At 47.1% G+C, this 21,216-nt stretch overlaps 1 protein-coding gene across 2 annotated transcripts in view; it reads left to right on the forward strand.

The window, feature by feature from the left end:
- The window catches only part of NOX5 (NADPH oxidase 5), a 41,939-nt gene extending 20,993 nt beyond the window's left edge, over positions 1 to 20,946 (forward strand). For both annotated transcript variants that reach the window (XM_037054232.1, XM_037054231.1), the window contains exons 10-17: positions 3,658 to 3,800; positions 6,050 to 6,244; positions 7,939 to 7,983; positions 8,343 to 8,467; positions 8,763 to 8,847; positions 9,536 to 9,635; positions 16,464 to 16,630; positions 17,680 to 20,946. In XM_037054232.1, the coding sequence (XP_036910127.1) occupies positions 3,658 to 3,800; positions 6,050 to 6,244; positions 7,939 to 7,983; positions 8,343 to 8,467; positions 8,763 to 8,847; positions 9,536 to 9,635; positions 16,464 to 16,630; positions 17,680 to 17,811 (992 nt within the window). In that variant the 3' untranslated portion in view covers positions 17,812 to 20,946. The remainder of the gene's footprint in view (positions 1 to 3,657; positions 3,801 to 6,049; positions 6,245 to 7,938; positions 7,984 to 8,342; positions 8,468 to 8,762; positions 8,848 to 9,535; positions 9,636 to 16,463; positions 16,631 to 17,679) is intronic.
- Positions 20,947 to 21,216: the final 270 nt, after the last annotated feature.

Raw genomic sequence — 21,216 nt, forward strand, 5'->3', positions numbered from 1 at the left:
TGAGCTTGCTGTCTTTTTAATGTTCATATTGTTCATATTTTTATCTTCTTTTTCTTAGATAAGTCCCTTTAACATTTCACATAGTAAGGGCTTGGTGATGATGAACTCCATGAACTTGACCATGTCTGAGAAGCATTTTATCTGCCCTTCCATTCTAAATGAAAGCTTTTCTGGATAAAGCAATCTTGGATGTAGATCCAACTTGCATTTCATGACTTGGAATATTTCTTTCCAGCCCCTTCTTGCCTATAAAGTCTCTTTTGAGAAATCAGCTAACAGTCTGATGGGCACTCCTTTGTAGGGGACTGTCCCCTTATCTCTTGCTGCTTCAAGAATTCTCTCCTTCATTTTAATCTTGAATAATGTAGTTATGATGTGCCTTGGTGTGTTCCTTCTTGGGTCCAACGTCCTTGGGACTCTGAGCTTTCTGGATTTCCTGGAAGTCTATTGCCTTTGCCAGATTGGGGATGTTCTCCTTTATTATTTGTTCAAATAACTTTTCCACTTGTTGCTCCTCCTCTTCCCTTTTTGGTAACCTATAATTCGAATGTTGGAACATTTAAAGATGTCCTGGAGGTTCCTAAGCCTCTCCTCCTTTTTTTTGAATTCTTGTTTCTTCATTGTTTTCTGTTTGGTTGTTTGTTTCTCCCTTCTGGTCCACTCCATTAATCTGAGTCTCAGTTTTTTTCCCATCACTATTGGTTTCCTGTGCATTTTACTTCATTTCACTTAGTGTGGCCTTCATTTTCTCATCTAATCTGTGACTAAATTCAACCATTCTGTGAGCATCCTGATCACCAGTGCTTTGAACTGTGCATCTGATAGGTTGGCTAACTCTTGGTCACTTAGATGTATTGGCTCTGGGACTTTGATTGTTTCTTCCCTTTGAGCCTTTTTTTTTTGGTCTGGTCACATCTGTTACATACGAGGGGCAGAGCCTTAGGTGTTCACCAGGGCGGGGCAACCCAGTCACTGGGTTGTGACACTGTATGTGGGAGCGGGGTCAGAGAGGGAACAATGGTGCTTGCTCTGCTCAGATTTCAGTCCCTTCTGCTGCTTCCCACAAGCAAACTGGGCCCTTCTGGTGCTGGTTCCCAGGTGTGTGGGTTTGTGTACATTCTAGGACCCTGCGGGTCTCTCCAACAACCTCTCCTGTGAGGCTGGGAGTCTCTCCTGGCACCTCAACTCCCACAAGTGTTTTCAATCAGTGCTTTTAGGCTTTATTTCCCTGCGCTGGGGCCCTGAGTTGCACGGTTTGTCTCACTGCTCGTTTTTTGCCTGGTTTATTTGCACACGAATGTGTGGCCACGGTCAGCCAGCCACCTTGTGCACCACACTGGGTCTGCCTGTTGCCACCTTGCGCCCGGGGTCTGCCAGCCACTGCTTTTTCCTGCTGGGACCCCTCTCTGCCGGCCAGTGACCCACCCCTCTTACCGGTCTGGATGAATGTTTGTCGGACTTGCATACAGTTCAATTTTCTGTCTGTTCTGGTTGGTTTTTTGTTTCTAAATTTTTGTTGTCCTTAATTTTGGTTGTGCGAGGAGGCACAGTGTGTCTACCTACGCCTCCATCTTGGCTGGAAGTCCCTTTCTGTTTTTTTGATGAAGATATAGGCTCTTGGAAAATTCAGGCAACATAGAAATTGGTACAAAAGAAAATTAAAACGCCTCAAATAATTCCATGCAAAGAAAAGTATTGTCGATCTTTTGGTGAGCGGTGTCCAACCTGTACACCCACGTGGGTAATCGGATGCAGAGATGGTTTTACATGCGTGGGATCACACTGTTCATACTGTGTTGCAGCCAACTGTTTCTCAGTGAACAGTATGTCATGAAAATCTTTCCATGTTGGTTCTTTTAGAAAGAACTTACCCTTCTCATGGCCGCATAGTATTCCAGTGTGTAGCTACTAGTCTGATGATAAAGACTATGTTTATTATATGGACAAGTCATTTATTTGACCAGTTTTTAAAGGGGTTTCTTCAGGGTCTCAGCAGGATCTGCCTATCTCTTGAGCCCTGAACCTCCGGCAGTGAGGTGAGTCCTTATGGGGAATGGTAAATGCTCTGTTTACAAAGCTGGGTTACAGAAACCAGGAGTGGGACTTGGGCTGGCAGCTGTAGCTGGCTGAATGCAGCTGACATTTAGGAAGGCTTCCTTTGCATGAGACACTGTGTGAAGCACCTCAGGGTGCATTTGTGTAGAGAAGGCATAGCCCAACCCCTACAGACTCTCTCTCTCTCTCTCTCTCTCACACACACACACACACACACACACACAAAAGCACACACACACATCAGAAAGGGGGAGGAAGGTTGAGAGAGAGGCATAGGAGCCAGAGTCTGAGGAGCTGAGCTCTGGTCCTGACATTTTAGTTCCTTCCCCACAAAGCAGTGAGAGCAGGTCACATCACCCAGGTTCTCTGCAAATACAGGGTTGAACCAGTTTATTCATGAACTTGGATGGGGGAAGATCTACATCTTTATTTTCACTAACCTCTAACTGAAATCTAGCCTTTTCTTCAATTAGGAACGCAGATAACAACCCAAGGTAGTGTTAGCAATACCTGCGACTTTTTCTAAATAAGAACTGTATGTTCCTTTATATCACACAGCAGCCGTGGCTGATACCTCATCACTACTATAGAATTCCGGTGGCCATGCCACTCCCCACTGTTACTTCATATGGTAACAAAGAAGCACACGTATTTCTAAACCACACATTTGGGTTTTTAAAAAGATTTTATTTGTTTATTTTTAGAGAAAGGGGAAAGGAGAGAGAAAGAGGAAGAGAAACATGAATGCGTGGTTGCCTATTGAGTGCCCCCTACTGGGGACCTGGCCCGCAACCCAGGCATGTGCTCTGACTGGGAATCCAACTGGCAATCCTTTGGTTCGCAGGCCGGCACTCAGTCCTTTGAGTCACACCAGCCAGGGCGTGCATTTGGTTTTTTAAAATATTTTGATAACTTTCTCATTATGACTGTTTTCACTTGTAGTGCCAATGTATGTTACTTTATATATTAAAAATCTTATTTTGAGGAAAAGTCTATTCATTTCCTTCACAGAACTGCCAAAATAGTTCATGGTTTAAAAGAAAAGAAAAGAAAAAGGAGATCTTTTAGGGGCCTCCTCACTCTGATGATGTGGATTCTCTCTGGTCCCCTCAGCAGAAGTTTGGCCGCCCCCCACCACCTTACTGCCAGTCATCCACTTAATAAAGAACCTTAGTAAGCACCAAGCACTGGGTGAAATGAAAGTCTTTGGTCCCATCACATACTGTGTGCAGAGCCATTAATAGGCACCTGGCTGAATGTGGGAGGGAAACGATTCCCTCCTTGGTGAGGTCCTGGCCTGATGGAGAAGGCAGGGACCCCACAGACCCTGGGGAGCTCCTAGTGTGCTCAGGGCAGCTGTGACCCTGCCTTGGCAGAGGAGGCTGGACCCCTATTGTGTAGGCTTAGATTGACTCCACTGAGAAAATTTGCAAGAGATTGATCAGATCTTCATGTTCTGTGGCCGTGGCTGCTGGTTTGGATCTGAGGAAGGACATTCAGCCCAGGACCTGAGCAGTGGACACCCAGCCCCAATCCCTCAGATGAGAACCCCACTGGAGTCCAGCACTGACAACCCACAACCCCCGCCCATCTCTTGTTCAGATACCATCTGGCTACACATCCGGTCAGAAGGCCAGTGGACAAACAGGCTCTACGAGTCCTTCAAGGCATCAGACCCAGTGGGCTGTGACTCCAAGAGGTTGTCAAAGAGTTTGAGAATGAGAAGGAGCCAGCAGAGGCCCCAGGTAGGTGGTTGTGGGAAGGAAGTGTCCACCATGGAGGCCAACACATGGGGACCAAGATGCCCCCTTCTCGGCTGGTGGGCACCGATCACTGAGCAGCAGTGTGTACACTGGCTGAGCGCAGTGCGGGGGCGAAGGCAGCTGAGCACTGTGTGGTGCAAGAACCTCCCTGAAGCTTGACCCCCAGGTGCTCCCAGACCAGGCTCTCTGTTAGAAGGTGGGGGATAATGAAAAGAGAGGGGAAACTGAGATCAGGAAAACTCACCTTGATGTCTGCTCTACCACTTGCTAACTATATGGCCATGTGCTCATCCTTTGATTTTACTGAGCTTCAGGTTGTTCATTTATGAATTGGGGGTGATTCCCATCTTTTGCTTCCCTTTCTCACACATTTCTTTTAAGGACCAGGGGAATGAATGACTGCAAAGTATCGAGTGACCTGGGCTGCATGGTCCAGGTGGACCATTCATTGTCACCATCAACACCATCAGCATTAGCATCAGCATCATTGTCTTTTGAGCCCCAGTGAAACCCACAAAACTGACAAGTGCCTGGAGTGAATACAGTGCCTGTATTCCTCAGTGCTTGGAGCGGAGGAAGACACAGATCAGAGAAGCACCTGAGGAAGTAAGAGTAGATGAAGGAGGCTGAGGGTGCCTGGAACTTAGTGGGCTGTACCAGCAGGCTGGGAGACAGGTTCACATGTGGAACCCTGCTGAAGGTCAAAAGAAGAGAAGCCCTCAGGTCTGACTCTGCCCTACCTTGCCCTAGAAGAATTTAAAGTCCAGTGGGAAAACTGGGTGGAATCCTGCCTAGCCAGACCAGAGGACCCTTCTAGAATGCTGCCAAGAGCAAAGCTTTAGGAAATGGAGGGCTAGGTAGAAACAAGAGAGCGTTCTCTGACGTTAACCAGGAGATACTTCCTGAAGGAGGAAGCTGACTTCCGACACCAGGAGAGCCTTGGCACACCGGCAACTGTTAAAACCCGTGTTTCCATGGGGCCTTAAGCATTGCTGCCAAAGAATAAGTTGGCACAATCTTTCTGTTGGGAAGTCTGGCCATATGTGCAGTATACCCACTGGCCCCGCAATTTTATTTTTAGGGGTTTATCCTAAAAAAGCTAATTAGACAGGTGCACAAGAAGTATGTTCATCACCTTGTTCATTCATTCATTTAGCTAATGTGTATCGAACACAGCACCTACTGTTTTCCAAGTACTGTTCTGGGTGTTGAAGATACATCAGTAAGCAAGATAGACACAGTCATTGCTTACATTCTGAAGAGATAGACAATTACCCAACAAAATAGAGACTGTGTTGAATGATAACAAATATTATGAGGAAAATAAATCAGAGTAAAGAGGTGATTTTCAACCTTTTTCATCTCACAGCATGCATAAGCTAATTACTAAATTCTGTGGCACATCAAAAAATACATTTTTTGCCATTCTGACAAAAATAAGTATAATTTTATTGATTTACAAAGAATAATAAGAATAGTAATTACCTACCCTTTTTGTTCCAAAGTGACATTAACAAATATTAGGTACCTATACTTGTGTACGAGTATATCTGGTACCAAGAATTAACCAATCAGATGCAACCTTATTATGCGACATGACCAAGACGCAGCTCTTTGAGATGACCTATATATACGTGTTTACAGTTCAAGACAGGGCGTTCACATCGGACGTCCGTTGTTGTGTTGGTTGTGGTCATTATTTTTATTTGACAGTCTAAGGGAAAAGAGGTCAGTGCCCCAACTGAATAGTCAGGTGTTTTGCGTATTTTAATAATTCTTACAGCACACTGGTTAAAAATCACTGGGGTAAAGCATAAAGATGGAAAAGGTGCAATTTTGTGTGTGGTAGTTGTTAACAGAAATGAGGATAATCAGAATTTCACAGCAGGGAAGAAGCTAAACAAGTTCCTCTCACCCTGATAATGGAACAGTAGGTCACCTACACAAAGATAAGCACTGGGAGGCATGCAAACCTAGACAAGAGGGAATACGTGGAAAAGCCGGGTCACAGAATAGTATGTTCCATTTGTGTAAAAGTGTGTGTGTGTGAGAGAGAGAGAGCCAGTGAGAATCTGGAAGGACATGAGAAAATGTGTAGAGAAATTATACTTTCTGACTCAGGTACTTTTTCACTTTATTCATTACGGTTCTGTGATGTCTCAATCTTTAAAACTAATGTATTGATTCTGTGATTTAAATAATAAAGTGATTCCCATTTTGAAACCAAACAGGGATTGCAACCCCAGCCTGACGACTCCAAGACCTTGGCACAGGGGCTGGTGGCTTCCAACAAGGACGTCACTGTGGAGCTGACATCCTTCAGACAGGAGGCTACTCCATGGCAGGGGGACGAGGGCCTGGTGCACGCAGGGACCAAGGACAGGACTCAGGCACAGTGGGGAGCCTCGGTTGCTGACCGGGTTCCGGTAAGGCTAAGGAAGCTGGGCTAGAGGCTGGAGAGCCAGCGGTTTGTCTCCCCAGCAGTGGCGGGTCCTCGGAACTTGGAAGGGGGGGCCTTAAGGACAGTCCACCTGCAGGGAGCACCGCACATTTCACGGTGTTTCTGCAAGCGGCCATCTGCATCCCACCTTGGTAGCTTTTGCCATATGCACTTCCCACCTAACATTAGGTATTTCCTACCTAGCATTTCTTCTTATATCCCAATTACTTTAAACTTAATTATATTCAAAAAGGACTCTTTCGATGGCTCTTGTTAATGGAAAACCAGTATCCCATGCCATAAACAGAAAGTAGCTGTAAAAGTAAAAACAATGAAAACCAGCCGTTATTAGATTCTTGCCAGATGTTTCCCCCTGCCAAGGCCTGGAGCTGGAAGCTGCACTCCGCTGCTCTGCCTGTATTTGTTCGCTCTCTCTCTCGCTAGTAAGTGTTAAAGATGTAGAAACTATAACGCAAGGCTTTCTCTCTGCCATCAGAAGAATTTTAGAAAATGAAAAGACACAGGTCACTCACACAGCACTCACACTGCTGAAGTCACCATAAGTGGCTCACGTGTAACCCTGCAGGAACACAGCACTCCCCAGATGGAGGAGCGGCGTGGGGAATGTCAGGAACACTGGGCAGGCAGGAGACCCGGCTCTGCCCCGAGCTCGGGAAGGGTTGAGTGACTCACTGGTGCACTCTCAGACTCAGCTGTGAAATGAGGGCTTGGCTTGGCTGACTGTGAAGGTCACTCCTAATTCTGCCTGTTGGCCCCAGGGAGGGAATTAGCACAGGGCCCTGTAGCCTATTTGTGAGTCTGTTTCCTTTACCTTCCAGAATCTGAACTCAACAAATCTAGTCCCTTGCTCAGTCCTGGAGGAGACAGGCAGGCCTGCTCCCTGACCCCAGGTAGCGCTCCGTCAGGCCGGCCTCTGGCTTTTTTTCTGTCTGGTTCAGCTGAGCAATGCTTTGAGGAGGAGGGGCAGCTACTTCCAAGGAACTGGACGCTGAAGGATGCACAGGAATTCGTCAGCTGGAGCAGGGGAAACACTGCTCTAGGCTGAGGGAAAAGAATGTCCAATTTCTGACCGGTGCGGCTGTTCGCTAGGCATTGTCCCACAAAGAGAAATGTTGCTAGCTCAATTTCCAGTCAGTGTACAGGCCTGGGTTGGAGGTTCAGTTCTCGGACCCTGGTTGGGGAGCATTTGAGAGGCAACCGATCAATGTTGATGTTTGATGTTTGTTGTTTCATGTTGATGTTTCATGTTGATGTTTCATGTTGATGTTTCTCTCCTTCTCTTTCTCCATGCCTTCTCCTCTCTAAAAATAAAATAAATCTTTTAAAAACTGTTCAAGGCCAGGGGACTTGTCTACAGGCATGAAACTGGGGGTGAGTGTCACCAAACACAGACCTCGGTGCAAGCCCGATGGCAGTATCTACAACAGGAATCAACAGACACCACAATCCGAAGTTTGGGTGGTGATGTTGAAAAGTGAATTTTCCAGAACACCACTGATGTTTTCCCTTTGAAGGGCTCTGTGGTCCCTGGAATGGTCGGGGCAGAAAAAGCAATTCCCTTTTTGTAAAGTTGCTCAGACCACAAAGGCTAGGAGGCCTCAGAGATGCCTGACATGCCCACTCCCAGAGAACCAGAGCTCACTACTGTACTCCTCACAGGTCTCTGAGCTGTCCCCTGAGAACCACCAATTCTGTGACATCAAGGTAAGTGGTTCCGGAAAACCCTGCCCCCACATGCCTGTAGGGAAGGCTTGCTGTGGCCCTTGGTGCCCAAGTCCGGCAAGTCCCCATGGGCCGATTTCCAGGTATCCAGGTGATGGAACCAAACCCCCTGTCCCAGCTGCACACAGGGATGCTGTGAGCCCTGCTCCCATTGGCTCCACATTCTGGAGTCCTAGGGCTCTCCCAGACAAGTGCTCGGAGCACAGGAGTGGGAACCCCTTAGACCTGGGTCCCAGGCCAGGAGGCGACTGCCTGTGTGTGACACAGGTCCTGAAGTCTCGGGGTCCAGCTCTCCTCATACCCACTCACCCTCTCTTTCCTCCATCCTCTCCGGTGTGCAGTGCTACATCAGTGGCCCTTATGGAACCCCCACCCGCAGGATCTTTGCCTCTGAGCATGCGGTACTCATCGGGGCGGGCATTGGCATCACCCCCTTTGCTTCCATCCTGCAGAGCATCATGTTCAGGTAGGTGGACAGGCTGAGGCTCCAGCCTGCTTCCTGGGCAGAGTCCTGAGACAGCCCTCCCCTCTTCTCTCCCTCCCTCCCTCCCTTCTCCCCTTTCACCTGTCTCCCTCTCCCCTTCTCTGTCTCTCCTCCCCTACGCCTCCGGCCTCTCTTATTGGGGTCTCATCCCCCTCCTTCCTCATAGGATGGGTTCTGTCACTCCCCCTCCCTCCCTGTTCCCTGCCCTTTTCTCTGGGGTCCTGAAAAGTCTCTTACTCACCCTGCATTCAAAACCCCTGCCCCCACCTCCCCTAAGGTACCAGAAAAGAAAGCGCACTTGCCCCAGCTGCCAGCACTCCTGGATGGAGGGCATCCAGGACGATGACATGAAGCTCCACAAGGTGAGCGTGGCCTCCCATACGCAGGCCTGGAACCCTCTCCCTGGGATGCCATCTGGAACAGGAGCCAGGCCCTCCTGTGCCAAGATAGGGGAGGGACAGATGACTTCTTCCCTGCTGGGGTCTGCTGGTCCCCAGACCCCTACCCCCTCAGTGCTCCACATTTTCCTGGTGCCTCCTAAGCGTCCAGGCTGCCCCCTGCCATCACCCCTTGTCACCTCTGAGCGGTTCTGTAGACAGCATCTCATTAGACACCAAGGAGCTTGAAAGTCAGGTAGCCTGGATTCAGCTACAGCCACAATGCTTACTAACATCACCCAGTGATGGTTTTAAAAATGAAAATGTTTGCCTTTTGAACAGTTATTTTGATTGGGGCACTTCCAAGAATCCCTTCAAAAATAAGTCACGTTTTTTGGCTGTCCTCTGTTTAAGATCTCAGAGTGCTGTGTGCTGGCTGTAACAAGAGAGTATTGTTACATAAAACCTGACCCAGCAGTCAGGACCCTGGCCTGGTCCTCTGCTGCTCAGTGACCTGGTCAAGGCCCCTCCCTCTGTGAGCCTCAGTTTTCCCTGTGTTCCAAGGGGATGAGTGTGTGTGCCCTGCTCACACTAGGGTAGCCTCGCAGATCACAGGTACAAGCATGCTGTGAACAGGTAGGCCCCAACTCAGACCGAAGGCCCCTCTCCCTAGGTGGACTTCATCTGGATCAACCGACACCAGCGGGCTTTCGAGTGGTTTGTCAGCCTGCTGACCAAGCTGGAGATGGACCAGGCCCAGGAGACTGGAGAGGGTAGGAGAAGGACAGGGCCGAGGGAGTGGGCGGGAGGTGGGGTGGCCCAGGGTCAGGGTCTTTGGGGAAGGTGTTTAGATTTTTCCATTTCTATCAAAAATACAGGGGAGAGAGGGTTCCTTTTATTTCCTACTTAAATGTAACATTTTGTGAAACAAAAACTAAAGGAGGAAAAAGTCATTCATAACCATACCCAGCCAGCCAGGCTATTCCAGGCTTTTAAAGGGTTCCCTGTTGGTATTTTCTTCTCATTCACCACTGATGGAAATGTATGCCCTTCTTTTTCCTAATTTCTCTTTTCCATTTCGTTTCTTTCCTTTTATTTTTTTAAATCCTTACCTGAAGATACATTTGATTGATTTTTAGAGAGAGAGGAAGGGGGGGGGGAGAGAGAGAGAAACATCAGTCAGTTGCCTCCTGCACAGGGCCAGACTAGGGTCTGAACAAACAGCCCGGGAACGTGCCCCGACCAAGGCCAAACCCACAGCCTTTGGTGCACAGAACGACACTCTAACCAACTGAGACACCCAGCCAGGGCTCACTATATATTTTTTAATACAAAGTGAGTACTTGTTAAAAATTCAGGTTTCCAGCTCTAACTGGTGTGGTTCAGTGGGTTTGGCATTGTCCCGAAAAGGGAAAGGCCAACGGGTCAATTCCCGTCAGGGCCTAAGCCTGGGTTGCAGACCCGGTCCCACGTTGGGGGCGTGTGAGAGGCAACCTATCATTTTGCACTTTACATCAATATTTCTCTCCCTCTCTTTCTCCCTTCTTTCCACTTTCTTTGCACTAGATAAATAAATAAATAAATAAATAAATAAATAAATAAATAATCTGAAAAAAAAATTTAGATTTCCAGGTCTTACCAACAATCTTCCAAAGCAGTTTGTCTGGGTGAGGGTCCTGGAACATACACTTTAACAGACTTCTCAGATGACTCTTGTTCATCCCTTTTTAAAAAAAGTTTTATTAGGAATAATTTACATACAATAAAATTCATCAGTATTGTTGGGAACCACTCTGCCTGGTTTCAGGAGGTGTACCCGCCCCCCATGGCTAAAGCTGAGTGAGTGACCTCCGGAATGTGAGCCACTAAGGAGACAAAGCTTGTCCCCTGCCCCCAATGCTTGGTTGGTTAGTCTATGACAGGTACGACCCCTCGGAGGGAGGCAACCTAAGCCTGATACAATCACTTGGGAGGCCCTCATGGAAGGACTTGGGGGGGCTGCAACAAAGAGGGAGTGATGGACCCTCCTCTGTGGCTATTCTGACTAGTCTGAGTCCCCATTTCCATCTGGGAGAAGCACTTCCTGGCTCTAATCCACATATGCCTAAAAACCTATGATGGGGAAGGTGGTGCAGCCCTTTGCTGGTGAGACCAGAGGTGATCAGGCATAAGAAAGAATATGTAAAATCCTGTGAAACCTGCATTATTTAGAATGCTCTCATTTAAATGATAAAGGTCCAAGCAAGAAGTTTGTTCCTCAAATTTTATGGCTCTTTAGCTATCTGACCCTGACTGAGAATAAACCCTCATGGTTCTTTGAATGCTATTTATTGTTTGATCCTTACCTGTGTTCTTGTGCAAATGAAACCAATAAAAGCCCCTTGAGGAAGGGGCTCTTGGCCCTTCCCCTTTGGGGGATCAGCCACCTTTCCTCCCCAAGCAGATCATGCCTTGGTAGTTACATTTTCATCCATGGCAGATGGGGGGGGGGTGTGGGGGGCGGGGAACGGATGACTTTGCAGGCAAAGTCACCCCACACAGTATAATCGTACAATGAATACAATGACATTTTGACTAATGTATACAGTTGTGTGACCATCAATCAGCACAATCAAAATAGGAAACATCTCTATCGTCCCCCAGAGGCTCCCTCATCCCAACACCCTCGCCCCCAACTTATCCTCAGCAACCACTGATCTGCTTTCTCTCATTTATGGTTTCTATAAATGGGATCGTGTAATGTGCAGTCTTTTGTGTGTGTTAGTTCTTTCACTTAACCTATCTTTAAGGTTTATCCGTGTCGTTGCACGTACCAGTAAGTGGTTAATCCCTTTCATTGCTGAGTAGTATTTTATTTTATGATATATCACAGTCTGTTTTTCTATCCACTAGGTGATGGATATTAGAGTTGTTTTCACTCCTTGGCTATTTTAAGTAGAACTGCTATAGATGTGTGCATCTAAGTTCTTGTGTGGACATATGTTTCCATGTCTCTTGGATAAATATTTAGAAGTGGGGTTGCTGGGTATGTGTTGGGTTTAACTTTATTGAGAAACTGCCAAACTGTTTTCCAAAGTGACCATGCCATTTTGCATTTCCATTGGCAATGGATGGGAATTCCAGTTGTGCCACACCTCATTAAGATTTGGTGTGGGTGGTCTTTTTTATTTTAGCTGTTCTAGAAGGGGTGTAGTGGTATTTTAATGTGTTCTTACTTTGCATTCGTCTAGTGACTAATGATACAAGACATATTTTCATGCTCTTGTTTGTTGTTTGTACATCTTTGTAAAGTTTCAAATATTTAGTCCACTCTTTAAACCCGGGTGTTATCTTCTTTTTATTAAGTTGTAAGCATTGTCCCTGGAGTCTGGAAACAGGTTCTCTTGCTCAGGTGTGCATCTCAGAGACACTTGTCTCCAGTCTGCTGTTCATCTTTTCATTTCCTTAAACTCTTTTGAAGCACAAAATGTTCAAGCGATTAATTTTTAAAATTCTTCATGCTTTTTGGTCCTACCTAAAATCTTTGCATTACCCAAGTCTTGAGTATTTTCTCCTTTGTTTCCTTATAAAAATGTTGTAATTTTAGCTCTTCAGTTGCGTCAGTGTCACAGTGGGTTCTACAAGGTCAGGATGTGAGGTCAACATGCGAAAGTCAACTGCATCACTATTTACTAACAACAAATGATTTGTAATTGAAAAATTTTGAAAAACATGAAATACTTAAGGATGTAAGTGTAGCAAAATATGGGCAAGATCTGAACACTGAAAACTACAAAACACCTCTGAGAAGTGGTTTTCTTCACATTTCTTGTGCTTGGAGTTCATTAAACTTCTTGCATATATGGGCTTACAGTTTTCATCAAATTTGGATAAATTTCAGCCATTTGTTCTTCCCATTTTTTCTTCTTCCTTTTCCTCCCTGTCATTTCCCTTACACAGACTTTAGATGGTTTGATATTTCACAGGTCTCTGACACCATCCTTTTTTGGTTTTCCCTTTCAATCTGTTCTTCATTTTGGGTGGTTTTCTTTTCTGTGTTTTCAGGGTCACTGATTTTTCTTCTGCAGCACCTTTCCTATCATTCCCATTTGAAGCAAACTTTGAGCAGGTTTTAAAAAAATGCATGTTGAGAAGCTGATACTAAAATTTATTTGGAAAACCAACAGACCTTAAATATCTGTTAATCCTATCCAGTGAGCTTGTATTTTTCTGGGTCTCTCGTGCCTTTCATCTCTCTCCTCATCATACGTGCTTTGTTTTGATTTTCAAACTTCCTCATACTTGTGAAGCATATTTGTCTAAGTCCATCACACCTGTTGTTTCTGGGTCTGTTTCTAATTACTGATATTCTCCTTGTTATGAATCGCCTTCTGCTTCTTTGCATGCCCAGTCCTTTTTTATTGGCTGCTGGGCATTGTGAATTGCATGTTTTTGTTTTCTGGATTTTGTGGTATTTCTTTAAATAGTATTTAGTTTTTGTTCTGGTGCACAGTTACATTATTTAGGATAATTTCATCCCCTCAAGACTTGCATTCAGCTTTGGTATGGTGAGTCCAGAGCAGACTTTACTGCGGGGCTAATTTGGCCCCACTACTAAGTAAGACCTTACACCTCTGAGGACTCTACCTACTGCCCTGGGTATTACAAGATCTCCCCCCTCTTGCTGGTGGAAGCCCAAATTACCTGCACTTCTGTCTGAGCTCCAGGCACTGTTCAGCCTAGTGTTTTCTGGAATTTTCTTTCATACATGTACAGATTGATGCTTAGCCAGAGGCTGAGGGGAAGCTTTATGCAGATTTCCAGAGCTAGCTCCCTCCCTAACTCCCTTTCTTCCTCCCCTTCTCTTTCTCTTCTTCCTTCCCTCTCTCTATCTCTCTGCAGTTCCCCTTTTCTGGCATTGGGTCTGCGTGTTCTAGTTGTCCTGGCCTCCTTGAACCCCAGTTTCTGTCTTCTCACTCGGTGAGACCAGCTCTAGGCTGGGGCAATTACAGGTCTCACTTCATTTGCTCCAGTGGCACTTCCGGTCCCGCAGTACCTGTTGACTGTGGTTTCATGCATTTTGTCCATTGTTTAAGGTGAGAAAGTACATACAGTTCTTCTTACTCCAACCATGTGTTCAATGCACAGAACCAGTTAGTAGAAATGAACATGTGAATACACATATATATTTATTGGGATGGAAACTTCAATATTTTTTCTGATGCAGTGGCAATAAAAACACCTAAAGAGCAGTCTAAAATAAGCATCTTAGCACATATGAGTTCTTTTACTGTGTGGTCCCTCCTTTTACATCTTCCTCTGAAATGAATGTTTCAAATGCTGTCCTCCAGCCCCTGCCGTCTGCCCCACCCCACCCCTCCCCGTGTACATTCTACACTTTTTACCAAACCAGTGCTTGGTATATATGACAACAGGCTTCTCTGAGTCACATCATACGGGACATCTTCGTGGCACACAGAGGTTTTGTCCTACATTCCGAAGTTAACCTGTTAGGTCCATTTTTTTTTGCTGTTTCGTTTTGCTTTCCTTGTGGAATAACTTATACAGGGAGGAATATCTTTAGATATGTTTCGAACTTCAAAAGAATTGGTATTTTTTTATGCTGGTTGAATTCATTGGAAGTAGATCATCTTTGGCAGTTTAATTATCACAGGGTTGCCGTGAGTAAATTGAAATTCCTATAATAAACATAGTTTGTAAGTTCAAGCAATCAAACATAGTTTTCTACAAGAAACATTCAAACTGATGTAATTTACTACTACAACAAACATTCAAAGCCTCAAAGCCCAAGTCAACAGTCTTTGGAAGATAACTGTTAAGCCTTAGAATGTTACAGGAACTCTCCCTGCCCTTTCTTGTAAATAACATTGTAGCAAATATTTATATAGTATCCACTTTGTTCTAAATAGCTTTATGTATATTAATTCATTAGAGACTGAATTTTATGATGACAAGGGAGGGGAACAGTACAGATTTAATTAAAATTTCTAGTTACTGGTGTGCAAGTGTTTGCTGCTTGCTTCCTCCTGGTCTGGGTAAACGAAGGGTAAGCATTAACCCAATGCTTCCTGCTTTCAAGGTCACTTGAGGTAAATTGTCACCCAGGTTTTACATAAACTGCAGCTGAAACTTGTAGCCTCTGATTTTAATTTTAATTTTGATTTTATGCGATAGTTTGAGGTAAAGAATTTGTGACTTGTTTTGAATTTTCATAGCTTAAGCATCAAGTCATTCTGTTTGGTTGGAAATCTTTATCCTTCGATAGCTGTAGAAGCTTGGACACATTTTTAACTGCTTTGCTTCTGTTTCCTCATCTGAAAAATATGGCTACGACTTGTACCCATCTCATCTGTTGTGGGATTAAATGAGATATCATCTGTACAGCACTTAGAATAGTGGCTGGAGCTTAATAATCGCTCGATATATTTAGTGGTAATAGTAGTAGTGTTCATAGTAACTGCTCAATAAACTTAATAGTGGCAGAAGTAGTAGCTACTCAATAAAACTAGCAATAGAAGTGGTAGTAGTATTTAATGGCTATTAGTGAATGATACAGTTAGTGGTTTGCCACAAATTATTTAATCAAGCTCCTACTACTAATCGTATTTTTAATTCCTGGTTCTCCACTATCATAAGTAAAGCTGTTATTAATATGTACACACACATAGTTTTTTTCCTCCTTCCTTGGATGATTTCCTTAGGAGAGCATTCCAGAAAGGGCATGAGTGTCTCAACCTCAGCTGTTTTGGAGAGTGTGAAACTATGACAGGTCAGATCTTTCTCCTCCCTCCGTCTCCTCCTCTTTCTCTTACCCCTCTCCAGGGTGCGGTGACTGCAGGAGGGAGAAGAGGGACAGGGCTCTCTCAGGCAGGCATCCCTCACCGTCGCTCCCATGCCTCCCAGCACTGCTCAAGTTTCCTGATATGAGAAATAAAACGTGGTATCCCTTCTCAGGCCATTTGCATTTAAACAGTGGCCAAGACCTTAAGAAAAAAGGGAAACTGGGCTACTGGTACCTCATAAAACAGTGAAGAGCTAGTTGAGAACTTTCATCTCTTCTTTGACCTTGCCTGTCTTCCAAGACCTAGCCCAGTCCCCGCGCTTCCAGGAAGCAGCTCTGTCTGCTCCAGCCCTTCCCTGGGCACCAGTAGCTCGTGCACTCTGATCCACTCACTCAACCCTTCGTCCTCTGGTCCCAGTGACCTTCCCATGTGTGCGTGCCTTGTGTCCCCAGCTTGACCGAGCACGCACCATGTGGAATGGAAGATACACACTTTAGAGCCCAAGGACTGCCCCGCTGCCCTGGGATTAATTCCCCTCTGGAACTGGAACTCCTGGGTAATTGTGAGGCTCGCGTTGGATAACGGATAAAAACCAACCCATGTGCACCATGCACAGGGTGGGCCTGGCCCAAGCAGGGAGCGCCGCTCCTCTCTACTGCACCGGTCACGTGAGGGTCCTGGGTGAACACGGTGGCTGTGGGTGTGAGTTCCAAGCCCTCTTGGTGTCTCTCTAAGCCCCAGAGCGAGGTGGCTGACATTCTACCCTGTCCCTGTCACTGCTGCTGGCCCTCAGTGTCACCCTCTCCCCCCACCACATAGACCGCTTCCTGGAGCTGCACATGTACATGACCTCTGCACTCAGCAAGAATGACATGAAGGCCATTGGCCTGCAGATGGCTCTCGACCTTATGGCCAAGAAGGAGAAGAAGGACTCCATCACAGGCCTGCAGACGCGCACTCAGCCTGGGCGGCCAGACTGGAATGAGGTAAAGGCCAGTCGGAGACACTCGGCCTGCAGGGACCAGTGGGGACGAGAGCCTGAAGTGGGGGCTGGGCAGACTAGGGCCAAGCAGCCAGTGGCAACGCATGAGGCCAGCATCTGGAGTCCATCCAGTATCTCAGGGCTGGACCTGCGGCAGGGAACCTACGTTCGGGTCCATTGCTGGTTCGTTTTGTCCACCTTGGCCTCAGTTTTCCCCTCTGTTTAGAGAGGAAGTTAGCCTATACGACTTCCGAGGCCTCTCCCAGCCCTGATTCCTACAAACCAGAGTCAGATGGCCCAAGCGAACAGCATCTGGTCTTATCCTTTCCTGGTACAAATGTGGGAACTGAGTCCCAGGGACACAAACTAGTGTGCAGCCTTCCCATTTTATTTCTCAGATTGGTTTCATTATTCTCCCCTGTGCTTACCAACTGGAGTCCAGAGTTCCACAGAATGACCCAGAAGTATTGCTTCCACACTGCCGTAGATAACCCAGGCCCACGTGGTGGGAGCTGAGAAGGGAACGGGATGCCAGTGGAGCTTGGACACCAAAGAGGACTTTCTGCAAAGGCGATTCTTAAGCAGAATTTGGGGTGGAAAGGGACCCCACAGTGGCGGCGGGGGTGCCTAACTTCAGGAAAGGGATATTTCACTGGAGGCAGTGGCCAGCTGGGCGCCAACTGGGGTTTAGGCAGTTGGGTTTGGCTGGCCGTGCCGTGGTCCGCCAGCCCAGCAGTTAGCGTGGTACGCACTCCCCCACAGACACAGCTCCTTGGGCGAGGGCCTGGGTCTTAAGCTTTTTCTGGCCCACCCCCTCTCTTGGGGTCTGGGTCAGGTTATGGGTGGAGCAAATGCCCCCTGGACAAATGGCTGCATGTTGGACTTTCTGCTCTGAAAAGAAGCAACTGAGTCTCAGTGTTCCTCATGGGGACAGACGGCCATCCCTGCCGCTGCCCACCCATTACACTGTCAGCTTCAGGTGGGTGTGCCCCTGGGCGGGTCCACAGTCCCACCTCTCCTCACTCTGTTCTCCCCCAACCCCGTGGACTCCAGGTGTTCCAGAAAGTGGCCGCGGAGAACAAGGGCAAGGTGCAGGTCTTCTTCTGCGGCTCCCCAGCCCTGGCCAAGGTGCTCAAGGCCCACTGTGAGCAGTTTGGCTTCAGATTCTTCCAAGAGAACTTCTAGCCCCTCCTCTCCGGGCTCTGCCCCAGTCGACACCACCAGCCAGCTGGATGGCATGGCTGCCAGTACCCCACAGGGCAGCCCCCGAATCCTGCTCCACATGCAAAGCCGGAGGCCCCAAGGGACGGATGGACTCCCCGCACCAGGGGGGGTTCCGGGGCAGCTGCTCCTCCAGAAGCCCCCCGAGGGGGCTTCCCCCTACAACAGGGGTCCTAGACTCACTGAATCACCACAATCACTTGGGAAATTTCTCCCTTGGTGTTTTGTGAAAATTTTCAAACATACAGAAAATTAAGAGAATTGTACAGTGAACAGTGTTATCTAGTTTCTAGAGTCCTCAATTAACATTTTGCTGTATTTGGTTTATGACATGTTGTCTGTCCCTCCCTCCCTCCACCCACCCAGCAGTGTGCCTTGCTTTGTGATATATTTCAAAGCACACTTTGCCACTCAGAGTAGATTTCTGTAGGTGCTGATTCTTGGGTTGCACTCCCAGAAATTCTGATTTTGAAGATATGGGAAGAGACTTAGAATGCATATTTTCTCTGAAATCTATTCCTGTAGGGAGAGATAAGCACCATATATATATATTTTTACCTTTCTCCATGTCATTGTCTTCCCATCATCTCTGTTCGTGCCCCTTTTCCTCTCTCTCCCTCCCTCTCTGTCTTCTCTCTCCCTCCGGGGGTGTCCCTCAGTGCCCCTCCTCTGCTCCACCTGTCAGTGCCTCCTGACTCCTCACTCACTGAGAAATAGGATGTAGACAGTGCTCCTGTGTCTGTAGGGTCACAGAAGGGCCTTGTGCCAGAAATCAAGCAGGTTGCCACCTGCAGCTCAGCTCAGCCACACGCCAGCTGCATGGCCCTGGCAAGCTCTCTGAGCCTGTTGCATCCTCTGAAGAATAGGACTGATGACCTCTCCAATCATGACTGAAAGTGCAATGAGACCACTGTAAGTGCTCAGGGCGTTCATCTTCTATGCCTGGGTGGTTCTTTATCATTGCCCCTGCACCTTCTGGCTCTGTCAGGGCTCCCTCTTTTTCTGCATCCCAGCCTCTGTTTGCATCTGTCACTCTCTGGGCGGGAGTGGATGGAAGAGACGGCAGATGCGAAAGCTCTCCTAGGAGACACTTTGGGGAGCAGAGGCCCTAGGCTGAGGGCAGGGGTGGGAAGGCTGCCTTCACCCCTTGGATATGAGCTGTCACCTGTAAACCCCATGGTTCCTGGGCACCCTCCACCTTGCAGCCAGTCTTGCCAGGTTGTGTCTTTTCTGTGACAGTCTAGAACATCATTCCCCAAGCTACCTTCATGGGGTTGGAATCCGGCACTTCCCGACGGGATTGTAGATTGTGCCTTTTCCACGGGTTGGGCTGGAGGTCCCTGGGCCAGGAGAGGAAAAGAATCAAGATCCTAAAATCCACGTGTTTGATTTGTGACCAAATGTGTCCAAAGGCTTTTTTCTCCAGACATATTCCAGTTGCCCACTGGAGGGCGATGCTGAATCAGGGATCCCAGGAACAATCATTTGCTGGGAAGGAGATTGCTTACTGAGCAGCCCCGAATCAGAGACAGGTTAGAGAAGACCGCAACTCACTCCATAGCTCCTGGCTCAAGGCAACATGTCCAGGCCCAGTCTCAGGCACAACTATGACATCAGAGAGTTCATTTTCAAGTTCAGAGTTTCTCTAGCTGCCAGCCTCTTGTCCCAACACATAAACATGCACATGAGCGCCCACACACACCTTCCTCGCCCACACCTAGTGTCCAGATTCTGGGATTTTCTCTTGCCCATCTGCAAGGTCAGGATGGGCCTTCCTGGGAAGAGTTTGTAGGCCCAGGCTCTGCCATCTCATATGATCACAGGTGGCAGGATCAAATATGTGGGTGTGCAGATCACTTGGTCTGTCCACCCAGATGGTTCCCAGGTGTCCAGAAGGGGCCATCCTGCTGTCAACAGGAGTCAAATGCATCTGCACGGCTGGCTGACTTTTCTCTTTTCACCCAGATGTTGGCAATGCTGTAGATACACCTGGGCCCAAGACACCTGACACACCCACCCACTGAACAGAGGAGCACAGGCCAACTGCAGACAGACAGGGGATGGGTGCTGTGAGCCTCACAGGGTCAGGCCTGGGCCCCGAATCTAGCACAAAGGGAGGGGCAACATGCCTAATGCAGACATCAGTTACGACCAAGCCACGAGGTTGCTAAAAAGGGAACTATGCTTGGGAAGGGCTCTCTGCATGTAATTGTCATTTGTTAGCTGGAAACAAAGGTGCAAATGCTAGCTCACTGAGTGAGTCGCTTCACCAGGTTCTGTGACGGAGGGCTGCTGTGACCACAGCTCTGATGGATGCAGCAGGCATGGTGAAACAAAAGGTCAGGCAGGTCCCCAGATGTGCAGCACAAGTCCATTAACACACTGAGAACCTATAGTATTCCTGGGAGGGGAGGGCAACATGGGCAGTAGTGAGAAGTGTCACCACCCTGCAGACCAGGTCAAGGTTAGGAAGGGATTAGAGACACCAGCCCAGACTGGCTGTGTGAAAACACCTTGCAGACATTCAATGGAGAGGTCTTTGCCCTCTGAGGTCGGGGTACTGGGCTTCACACTTTCCTCTGCTCCAGTCAGCTGTGTGACCTGGATCTGCCCGTGACCTCTCTGAGCTCTCACTCCCTCATCCATAAAATGAACAAATGATGGATACATGTGCTTAAAGGCTAGTGTAGGCATAATCATATCTTCAAAGACACACAGAAACGTGGGTTTATCTGCTTGCTCTGAAGAGTGGGAATGGAGGGAATGTATAACTTTATTTTTTAAATAAACCCAAAATAGGATGGTAAGTAAAAGAAGTACGAAATTTGGAGATGATTCTATTCGTGCAACAAAACATGAACTGCATATGTACCATGCACAATATAAATAGGTAGCAATGCATTGGAACAGGGTGAGAAGGAGGAACGCCATGTAGCTTGCGGTGGTCAGTGGTGGCGGGGGTAAAGGGGGACTTTGGCATTTTTCTGTTTCATGTACTTATGTATTTCTCATGTGATGTCTCACAGTATAGAATTTTTACACTATGTATTTTATGTATTACTCATATTTTACTTTTTTATCATACACTTATATTACGGCCTGTGTATATTTTTAAAAGAATAAAATAAAATGGAGAGATTGTCTGAGCTATCATCTAGAATCCCCTCGTATTAATTAGCCCTCAAATGGAAGTGTTCCAGGCACATCTGGGGCAATGGGACTACCCCTTCCAGCTGTGGGCTGCTCCTGAAAAGTGAGGCTGTTCCAGCAGCCCTACTCAATATACAAAGCTGCCCTTTAAAGGTCTAAATATTAAAACAAAAGGCCTCTTCCAGGCCTGGGGCTGGTCCAGAGTGACTGCAGAGGCCA

This window comes from Sturnira hondurensis, unplaced genomic scaffold (genome assembly GCF_014824575.4).
Source record: "Sturnira hondurensis isolate 20B ecotype Veracruz unplaced genomic scaffold, ASM1482457v3 Scaffold0008196, whole genome shotgun sequence".
NCBI classification, from domain to species: domain Eukaryota; kingdom Metazoa; phylum Chordata; class Mammalia; order Chiroptera; family Phyllostomidae; genus Sturnira; species Sturnira hondurensis.